The sequence below is a fragment of the Haliotis rubra genome, unplaced genomic scaffold (assembly GCF_003918875.1).
Source record: "Haliotis rubra isolate DU_JTF1 unplaced genomic scaffold, ASM391887v1 Scf182, whole genome shotgun sequence".
Lineage (NCBI taxonomy): Eukaryota > Metazoa > Mollusca > Gastropoda > Lepetellida > Haliotidae > Haliotis > Haliotis rubra.
In genome coordinates, this window is record NW_025765803.1 from 1,040,648 (window position 1) to 1,052,000 (window position 11,353).

General features: G+C 39.4%; 1 protein-coding gene across 2 annotated transcripts; it reads right to left on the minus strand.

The window, feature by feature from the left end:
• Positions 1 to 3,945: 3,945 nt before the first annotated feature.
• Positions 3,946 to 11,293, minus strand: LOC124273593 (coenzyme Q-binding protein COQ10 homolog B, mitochondrial-like). 2 transcript variants are annotated; one of them, XM_046708875.1, is made up of 6 exons: positions 11,183 to 11,293; positions 9,700 to 9,858; positions 8,413 to 8,475; positions 8,185 to 8,314; positions 6,545 to 6,646; positions 3,946 to 6,268 (listed from the first exon to the last, which is right to left on the minus strand). In XM_046708875.1, exons 1-6 carry the CDS (start codon positions 11,263 to 11,265, stop codon positions 6,104 to 6,106), a joined length of 702 nt encoding a protein of 233 aa, XP_046564831.1. In that variant the 5' UTR covers positions 11,266 to 11,293; the 3' UTR covers positions 3,946 to 6,103. The 2 variants fall into 2 exon arrangements, with proteins under 2 accessions (XP_046564831.1, XP_046564830.1); XM_046708874.1 differs by lacking the exon at positions 8,413 to 8,475 and having other exon boundaries at positions 8,185 to 8,377.
• Positions 11,294 to 11,353: the final 60 nt, after the last annotated feature.

Genomic DNA, 11,353 nt, shown 5'->3' on the forward strand with positions numbered 1-11,353 from the left:
TTTTAAATAATATGTTCTCTGCCGAATTTTGTATTCAATGAAATTTGTCAATTTTTTTAAAATTCAAAAGACTCACAAAAATTAATTAGTAGATACTCTGAATAATTATTTTTATTTATAACTGTCCATTGCCAATCCTGCTTGGCATTCTTTCAGTCTAATGTGATAGAGTTGTCTCCCCTGTTTATAAAGCTGCAAGAGTTACTTCCCTGTCAGAAGTTTGTTTAAACAGCAGTAATTGTTACCAATATGAATACATTGGAGGCATTTTGTGAATCTCCAGTCTGCATATGTGTGTTTAAATTTTTAACTAATCCTGCACTACTTACTTCCTGCACTTATTGCTTACGGCTCGAAAAGCGTGGCTTGCCAGACGATGTCAAAAAGACGTAGAACTGCAATCACTTCCTGGTCTCGGCTGCTTACTCGTCTACGCATGCGTCACCGGAAGGTGACGTCAGCCACCTCAGATTATTGCTTTTCGCACGCCTCGTTAGACGTGTTGTTTGCCAGCTCAACTTGTATCCTACGGGATTATATTTTGTGAAGCATTAATAAAGACTGACTTTGTGTGTATTTTGTTTTTGTACCTCTACGAGAAGTGTAGGTATTATCTTTCACTTTCTTTTTGTCATTCAGTAGTTCTGTGTAGTGATGTCGCTCGTTTATACACGGTCCCCGCCATCACACTTTCACTTCGCCATTAAAACACTTTGTCGTATTTGACACGTCGTTGTGTTTCATTTGGTTCAGGCTTATATACTATACCATATAATAGTGGTATATTTATTGTGCCTGTATTATGGTCTCTTAAACTTTCAGTTATTTTGAGACTTTTGTTCTCAACTTTGCTGTTATATTCATTACTTGGTATGTGCGCTTACTGGGTTTTCTGCTTCATTGCAGATCTATGTACAGCCAGTTGTATACATTGTCGGGTGGGAAGTCTCAGAAAGACCCTCATCCCCCGATGTTTGAAATGTACTACTCAATGTACCTCTGGAGAGTCTTGTCTCTTAGCTGTGCCAGGATCTGCTGATTGCTCAGATTTTTACCCTTGGTTTGGCAGCACCATAGCCATGCATGTAGGACTCTGCAAAGTGGTAGAGGTCTACAACAAGAGTTTCTCAACTCAAGTTTGCAAGTTCCAGGTGAAATAATGATAATAATAATGATCAATACAATCAATTAAGCAGGAATACTGTTACAAAAACTCAGTTACATGTAATCTACGTTTTTTCCAATTTTTCTCCTAAAATTTCAAACATCATATCAAAACAACTGTTCCTTCAAACTTTGGTATACTGTTCCACAAAACTCAGTTATGCATACTTTGAACTTCAGAAATCAATTTTAAAATTAATTCAACTGAAAAAAATCACAGAATATATTTTCCCATTATTTGTCCGATTTAAAAATCACGTCTAAGAAATGTTGCTTTTTGAACAAAAGTTTTTCCTCGAACAAAGAATTTTTGCAGGCTGGTAAAAGAAAGGTGATGTTTCTTGAACCTGATATAACGTTGAACAGTATCAGTATTACTCGAGTTTATCTTCTCAGCTCTACTGGGCGAGTCATCTGTCTGTGGAGACTACTTGTTTCCGTTTCTAGCATGTTGTTATCATGTATGAATAAAACATCAAATTACAAATTGTTTTTGTTGTTGAGTTTGCTGGTCTCAAGTTCGATTCCCAACATGGGTTTAATCCTCTTCTCTCACTCATACACACTGAAGATTCTCATCCCTAGTTTACTGAAATATTTTCACATTAGATATATACTCAGCAGTACGAATTCAAAATTAGATAGGCACTGTAATCAAATCATTACAGAAATAGACATAAGCGGATCAAAACCATTTTTTGTGTACAATATCTTGACACATCAATGAATAACGTTTGCAGGCCATTCAGACTCTTGACTTCAGTATCTAGTGTGACCACCACGAGGGGCAATAACTGCAGCACAGCGTCTATGCATGGAGTGCACCAATTGATTGATGAAGGCCATTGGTACCTTTAACCACACTCTGTAAAAGGCCTGGCGCAATAAAATCGGCTGTGTTCGGCCTTGGTAAGTCATTATTCAGTCTCCTCTGAATTTCATCCCAAAGATGTTCAATTGGGTTTCAATCAGGACTAAGTGCTGGCTACTGCATAATGTTGACACCGTTCTGCTGTAGGAAGTCCCGTGTAGCTCTGGCAGTATGGGCCCGGGCGTTATCCTGCTGGGAAATGTTGTTCTGGTGACTAGCGAAATGTGGTATGACATGGTGTCTGAGAACTTGGTCGATGTATCACACCGCTGTGATGCCGCCTCCTCTCCCTGGACCAAGGTTCTGGAACACCACAGGACCCACTCTCTGGTTCAGGCCTATGCCACCCGAAACCATGATGCTTGCACCTCCCCATGAGTCTCTTTCCATAACACATTGGTCTGAATAACGCTGACCATATTCTTGTTGATACGCAGATCTGCAGTTGATAGGCAGTACCGACTCTCATCTGTGAACAGAACAGTTCTCCACTGCCTGTATCGCCAGTTTTGGTGTTGTAGGGCAAACTGTAGACGTTCATACTAATGACGAGGGGTGAGGATAGGTCCACGGTAAGGTCTACGGCAATGGAGGTTCCCACTGTTAAAATGTTGGCGTACTGTATCAGTACTGACTGGTCTTCCGTGTGTTCCCACTGTCTGGCGTGCTGTTTCGTGCTGCCTGCATGAAGGGATTCTGTACATGCTATCGCACAACATGGCAGTCTTGTCGTCTTGTGGTGACCCTTGGTCTGCCAGTACGGGGGCGATAATTTGTGGTGTTGGTGGCCCGGAAACGTTGCTGCAGCCTGTAGATGGTCCAAACGTTTACCTGGAAGTGATTGGCAACGGCTTGTGCAGTGTGGCCAGCTTCAAGTCTTCCTAGCGCCTGGTTCCTCTGAGCTGTCGTGAGTCATGGCATCCTGCTGACGTTGTAATGTGAATGTTTCAACCAGGTTTGGGGGTGCATTTTATAGGGCTGGTCCTTGTGAACAGCATGTGCAGCATGACTTGCATGAAAAACATGGAGAACACCGCACCATCTCTGAGATCAGGTTGCGTTTTTGTGACCATTTCCTGGGTCAATTCTGAGTTTGGGAAGGAATGTCTTTGTTCAGGTAAAGTTGGAGATGTCGTCAAAAAAATACAATCAAAACATTAAGTGAGTTTACAGTTATCCGTTTCTGGGAAGGAAAATTCCAGACTGACTATGCTGCTTAGTATAGTAGATGGGTTGAAAGATGATTTCAACAATATCTGTAATCACAAGTCCAGGGGAGATAACTCTTGTTTCAATTCAGGTATGCCTTTTTGTAACTGAATTGCAATCATCAATTACCAAGATCTAAATGACTGATTATATGTTATATGTCATTAAAATTTTGTACTGCTGAATTGAGGGCCACATTGAAAAGAAGAGCATTTAGGTTTGTGATCTTATATCTAAGTAAAATGGCATCACAACTTGTCATGTTGAAGGCGAATCCACAATGCAATGTAGACAAGATGTTTACCCAATAGGGCCCACAAGTAGGTCACTGCACTTTGCGAGACCTTAGTACTTCCGTTGACAAACTTTTAATACCTTTTGGAAAAGTCTCATGGTTGTCAGTTGACAGTAAGGAGACGATAATTCTTGCAGGAATAACAAATTTCCGATCTAACCATCCCCAAATTAGCCAACGCCATCTCGCATATCGCAAGTTGACGCGCTCAAAGGGAACCAGCTCAATACCAGAAGTAGCCCCTTGCAAGACTTACAGGCCCTATGGGGAAACTGATTGACATGGGTATGGCACCAACAAACCAAAAACCATGATCAAAGGCATGTGGGATTCAAACCAATAATTATAGGTTTCAGGATGTGCTAACAGGAGATGCTACCCATATACAAAACAGCAACATCACAAGTTTGTATGCAACAATTTTATGACATGTTTAAAAGCGAACACTTTCATCACTTTAAATATAAAACCTTGACTGAACCATTTGTACCTTTGACAATATGTCATCAGTCAAAATGATCAATAACAGAAACAAACAATCTTCAACACTTGGTGATGGTAAGAAAAGTTGCTGTGGACACAACAGAAATATCTACAAGATATTTAATAAAACCAGGAGGGTGTCACCAGCCTCTTAACAGTCATATCACAGCCATAAAACTTGACTTTTCACCATATCTTTCAAGAATCATTCAGAAACTCCATTGCAGGAACAACCTGTTGCCAACAGAAACAATGTCACTTTGACAAAGGGAGGTAACTCTGTTCAGAACATATAATTTTCTGACCTTCAGGCTCAAAAAGCTGTATAAACAATTCTTTTCTCCGGGATAAATGTTAAAGTATATAAAACTTGTAGACACTGGTGTTATCATTAAATTTTGTACCCACAATATCAGCTCTTTATTTTCAATTAGAAATAAAAAACATGACTTTGTCATGAAAATGTTTCTTGACAATGGATTGGTGCTTTGGATAAACAATTTGTTTTTGTTGTAAAATAAAACAGAACATGTCTGTAACATTTACAGTAAAAACATCAACAAACAAAGGTCAGACAGGTCTTAGATGGACATTCCCAGGAATCATCAGTAACCATGGCAATAAGACATAACATAAATATATTAGTATATATACACAAACAAATAGGAAAAGAATTATCAGGAAGCTTTTCACAATACTGATGTTTCTTGAACATACTGTACTATTTATCATTGTAACATCAAGTATGTCCAAATGTTTCATAAATTCCAAGATGAGGTGATTGTTTCTGTCACAATACAAGATGTACTGAATATCTGCCACACCTTAAAGTTCCAAGAAAAGCAGGATCTAGTTTTCCAGATTTTGTTGTCACTAAATCCTAACCACACTTCTTGTTTGTCCCCATGGAAATTTTACAACACATGCAAAACAAATTTTTCTTCAATCATAATAAATATCAATATATGTGTTTTCAAAGATCAACAGACCACATAATTGTTCTTACCCTTTTGACCCTACAAGTATGTAAAGATGAAAAAACACACATATTTGCAAGTCTTGAAATTTGAAAGTTCTTAAATTCATCAATACCCTTCAGTACAAAATATCAAACTAAAATCATGAAAAACCAGTTACTGCCAACTCAATGTTTCAAACTGACTTCCCAGTAATCTGTCTCTTGTTCCCATGGTGTAAGAAGTCACACAGAAGAATACGAAAACACAACTGCGCGATTTTATAACAAATCTTGAGGAACACACATCATTCAAGTGACCTTAAGGAGTGTTCCTCTTTAAACATATTGGTCAGTTGCAGAGGTCAACAACTGGTCAGATGTCTCAGGAAGGACACGACACTGGGGAAAGAGATGCTATTTTCTTGGATGATCAGATTCCTATTTGCTTCCAGTTCTAAGGATTATTAAAGTTAAAAGTGATGATTGTAGCAGGAAAATGGCCAAATATACTACTGAAAAGTTTAAGAACACCTAATTTTCTAGATGATCATAGTTAATGTGTCATGGAGATTTCATATGACTATAGCATTCTAAAAACTCAGTTTCCAGACCACCTTTTAAATACATTTTTGGCACTAGAATTCCTGTTCTCTTCTCTTAGTTACAGAGGTATTTTACAACAGCTTCCAATGCAACAAGAGTCAAATTAAGTAATAAAGGCTTTGCCTCTAACTGCCATCAGTAAAACTCAAACTACCTCAAGAAAGAATGTCACAGTCATCATATCATTAATTAACTCATATCTGAAATTTCGAAAGATTTTTCCACCATTTCTGTCAATCTTAAGTTTCGCAGAAGACCTTCATTGTAAAAGTAACAATGATCATTTCGTTTCTGCAATGCTGGAACTGTACTTAATACCTGGCAGAAATGTACAGAAGATCAGACATCACTCGAGAGGCAGTTTTGGACCAAGTGACCCCATCTTGGGTTGTCCTGAGTAAGAAGAGCGGAGTCAAGCATGTTTTAGTCCTCTACTGTTGACATGGTTGTATCAACCCTTAGATCACTTGCTCAAATATCCAATATTTACAATTCCCAAATTTCCTAAATTCAGCCAACATCATGAGTTGTAAATCACTATTTTAGGCTTCTGTCTTTTGATAGATTCAGGTCCATAGATTTTTGTGGCCCTTTTGAGAAATGCATTCACCATCGTCTTCACTACCTCGTCGAAAAATAATGTTGACAATTGTGAGTGAAGGCGGGATCGAAATTCAAATGATACCTGCAAAAGAAGGTGGTACTGTTATGTGGTTAGACTTTTTTTCAAGTACCTTTAACTTACAAACGTTAGCTTACAACTTTGCTTGGGTAGTGGTACACTGTACGTGAGCTTCATGAATAGTCAAAACTATACAGTAAAAAGTAATATCGCCTTTTGAGAAATTCTCATTGTGAATTCGACTCAAACAAATTTTCATCATATTTTGCACAACTGCTACCCAAAGCTGCACAAAGCCTCTCTTAGCCTCCCGACAATCATAATGATCGCAAGACTTACTGAGAAGTCCAGGGTGCAGGTCTGGGGGTTGCCAGGTAAGCCAGGGCTGAACTTCCAGGTCGTCAAGAGCAGGTTGAAGAGCCGGCCCTCAGTACACTCGGACTGAAACACGGAACAAGGTCATGTTGAAGTTTGTGATAATCCATTGGACATTAACTGTTTTCATCACACATATTCTTAAGTCTATACACTTATCAAAACATTGTTTCAAATGTTGGGCAACACACTCAGCATACGACTGTGTAAAGTGGGTTTTCATGGCAATCTTGAAAGAGGCGTTCACTGATAAATCCATTGCCTGCAATTCTCCTGTACATCCAGCCGGAACGCATCTCCTACTTAGTTTGGTAAATCACGTGATCAAACATGGCAGCCAGTGAGTGTTTATGTACATCGCTAATGTCTTTGGGAAGTGTGGTATTTACAAATGTATTGACAACAATTAGACTTGTTTTCACGGAAGGACTTGCAAAACAAACACGACGTAGAACTGTTTGGGTTGCTGATCACGCAAAACATTGACGACAACGAACTTTGTCGATTTACAGTATGCCTCACAGAGCTACAGATAACTTTTGGAGTCATTGAGTTATGTACTCGCTTGTGTTCATCTCAATTGGGTATTCTAATTTTCTTTTGAGTAACCAAATAAATTATACCCACTTCTCTCAAACTCAGTTGGGTATTTTACCATTTTCCATTATTTGTGAAAATAGAATAAAGTTTAAATGTTGGTTTACGTGTATGTTATTTATATTTGATCTGTAATATGAGAAAAGATAAGAAAGACTGCAAGTTGCCAAGTTCATGTGCTGAAATAGAACCTCTCAATACACCTCAGTTATTCTATCTACCCTCAGTTACCTCCATCTGTAGCTCATGGGTCTGCTTACTTCTAATTCTAGTAGGTCTGCTGAATGTTACTGTATGCAAGCTAAGATTTGACATTTTTGTGTGTACACATGTTAGATCAAATTTATTGAGTATTTACAAAAATTCAAGCGTACTTATACGCAATAGACGTGATAGGAATTAGGTTTTCACATTACGAAGATACGCAGTTGATCTGTACCTCTGACCTCAATTGCATAGATCAACATACATAATGTCAATCACCAGATCATGTGGTCCAGAGTCAGTTAATTACAGACACACAGATCGGAGTCAATTATTTGCAAACCAACAGATCAGAGTCAATTATTTGCAGACCCACAGATCAGAGTCAATTATTTGCAGACCCACAGATCAGAGTCAATTATTTGCCGACCCACAGATTAGAGTCAATTATTTGCAGACCCACAGATCAGAGTCAATTATTTGCAGACCCACAGATCAGAGTCAATTATTTGCAGACCATGTTTATACAGCTGGAATACTGCTGTCGCTGAATGTGACATGAAACAAACCAACATATATATACCTTTGAATATACTAACACAAGCACATTATTTTCCCTGCAGCCTAGCCCTCCCTGCAGTGCCAAAGCCCTAAATTAAGCAAATATAGCTTCCCTCAGGTTCAGGCTCTGAATGTCCCATCTGATTGGGTCTCCTTTTCAATGTAAATGGGTTGATGTGTTACTATTAAAATCATGTATATATTCAGAGACTAGGTGATAGTCTAGCTTTGAACCAACTCACCCTGACCAAGTTGGGTTTAGCGAGAGTCACAGACGAAGTATACTTCTCAAGCAATGGAGGAAAGCCGATTTCCAGTTTTGCTCGACAGTGACCGGGTCGTGTATGTGTGACAGATGACCCCACACACCAGGGCACGAACTCCTTGTAGTGTTCAACGCCAGCAACCACGGTGTACATCTGCTCCATGGAGTAGCTGAAAAGAAAATGTCAGTTGGGTTAAACATGTAGGGCACGAACTCCTTGTAGTGTTCAACGCCAGCAACCACGGTGTACATCTGCTCCATGGAGTAGCTGAAAAGAAAATGTCAGTTGGGTTAAACATGTAAGGCACGAACTCCTTGTAGTGTTCAACGCCAGCAATCACGGTGTCCGTCTGCTCCATGGAGTAGCTGAAAAGAAAATGTCAGTTGGGTTAAACATGTAAAACGCTACTGTATTGTATATACTTTGGCACTATGAAGTGAAATAATTAAAATCTGGTCAGTAAGTTGGAAAAAATAGGAGAAACGCACTGTAGAAGATTTGATTGTCATATCATTATCAATGTTTCATTTGTATTGGTGTTAATATATTCGGCTGCTTTGAACATGCGGAGTCCTTGAAAATGTCATAAACCTGGAATCTCCCCAGTGTGTCATGGTTTACCTGTCCCAGACATATCATTAACAGACAGCCTTGATTTATCTGGAACATTGCATCACAGTAAACATTGTCAGCACTCGGGTGATGGCATGTCTTTATGATAAAGTTGTCTTTTATAGGTTAGTACGATGTTCCGCTGTTAGTGTGATTAATCAAGAAAACCCAGAATGCACAATGGTGTAGTGGTTAGCATGCTGACCTCTCACGCCAAAGGCTCGGGTTCGAATCCCGGTGGAGACACCAAAATTTGTGACCTAATTCTCATACTGTGTTGTGTCCCTGGGCAAGGCACCTCGTCCAAATTACACTCAGTCCACCCAGCTGTTCAAAATTGGTACCTTAGAAGTGGATATACGGACCTATATGGTCGCGCAAAGCGTTTGGTAGCAGCTTTGAAAGTACAATTCCGCCAGGGTAATAATGTAACGCCAGAGAGCAGCATTGTGTTGGATTCTAGGAGCAAAAATTAGCATTATTATTATTATCATTATTATTATTCTAAAGCATCTGAAAACCCAAATGAGAGACTATGTACAATGAGCACTTTTGATTGTGATCCACACTGAATTTTTCTAGTTTATAACATGATTAACCTGAGCATAACGACAGATTTGTTGATAGGCTATTTCTGATGACGAGAAGATGTGTGATCGCTGGGGAAATTTGGGGGTGTTTTATGGGAGCCACAGATTACCCTCGGGTTTAACAAAAACCACGATATCATAAAGGTCGTTATTGTGAGGGATGACAGTATAATTCTGTGTTTGTTTTTGTAGATGTATAACCATGATGACACACACGTTAAATCCTGCTGCAAGGAATCGTCCATGACATAGATATGTTGACAAATCTGGACATTTGTATACTTCTTACCCCAATATTCTCCGCTCTGAATAATCTTTTCTTTTGTTCGACGGAGACAGCACGCCACCAACTTTAGGTAACGAAAAGAGATGTCGCCTCTGAATATCTGACAGCATCAGGTCTCCACACGTCCTGGGTTGTTGTGTCAGCAACGCTCCACACAAGCACCTGCAGGAAAGTAGCACAGAAACATCATTACTAGTATGCTAACATTTGTCCAGCACCAATATCCAGCTCAGCTGCTCAAGGTACTTCGTTTTTTCCCTCGATCATTGGATGTCAATCTCATCGTATTATCAATCTCAACTCCCTGGGGACCATACATCCCATCCATACGAGGTACCCATTTACATCTGGGTGAACTGGGACACATAGGACTTCACAGTACTTTGTCCAAGATCACTGCACATTGCTGTACCCGCAACTAGGTGTTTGCACATATTCACAGATTCGTGGGTTCTTTTAAGTGCACAGGGTTGTGTACTGTACACTAGGGGTTGTGACAACACTGTGAGAGCCTGCACACAAAGTTGACTCCAAGGTTTTTACACCCGGTCACGGGTGGGCTTGATCCTGGCACTTCAAGTTCACTGGATCACTAGCCAGACAGCTCGCTCACAAATACTAACAAATTATTCAAAACAATGGTGAGACAAGAATTTTTCTGCATACCAATATTTACAACAGCCTCATCTGAAATATTAAAAAGGGTGCTGTGGAAGTGCACTAAACCTTGGATTTGTAATGTGATAAATGTGTATCACTTCTACATGCCATTCCAAGACCTCATCTTACGTTATCCATTTTCACTGTTCACCATAGTATAAAACTCTGGACTGTCAATGTTACAGAGAATCAATGATTATGTCCAGTCGTCTGAAAAAATATTATCTGACTGAATAACTTGCAATCTCTACAGTTTAGACACAATGATGAGGTTTGACACATAGATAGATCCTACTGATTGTATGGTTGGTAGTTGTTATGAAACCATTCTCATTTTAACTAAGTGTTACTTCTCAAAGATGACAAGACATTTCTTGTTTTTTTTTACTTTGCGAGACAACAGACACAGTGACCTACATCACACAATGACCTACATCACACACAGTATTCCGATTACCAGCTATCTACGTGCTGACTATGAAAGCTTCGTCCCCAGCGCCTGATTATGAAATAACCGAATGTATCCGTTATATATGACATCGCTTTTCTATTAGCCGGAGATAGACAACTGGTGATCACCTGTGAGTTTTAAACAGCTACTTTGATTTTAACAAAACTCGATACTTATTTCACAAAACAATACGATAAGAAGTGAGATGGGTGACCGAATTTTCCTTTTGACGTCCAGCGCAATATTGGTCAACGACCTTGCCCGTGTCTATTTCTCGGACTGTGTCAGAATGTTTATACCAGACGAGTCTACGATCAAAACAATCTATCAGCTGAAAAATACTTATCGTACTAAAAACTATCTCTTCCGACAAACCTGGTAATCTCCTCCCTTTGGCTGAACCGTATACATCTTAAAGCTCTGACACCTTGTCGGCCAAACGTCCTCACACTCGCCATGGCTTCCCTGTTCTAAAAATAGCATCAGGTCGCCATTATATTCGAAAATACGTCATGGAATATCCACCTGGAAACATTCGTTTCTCGT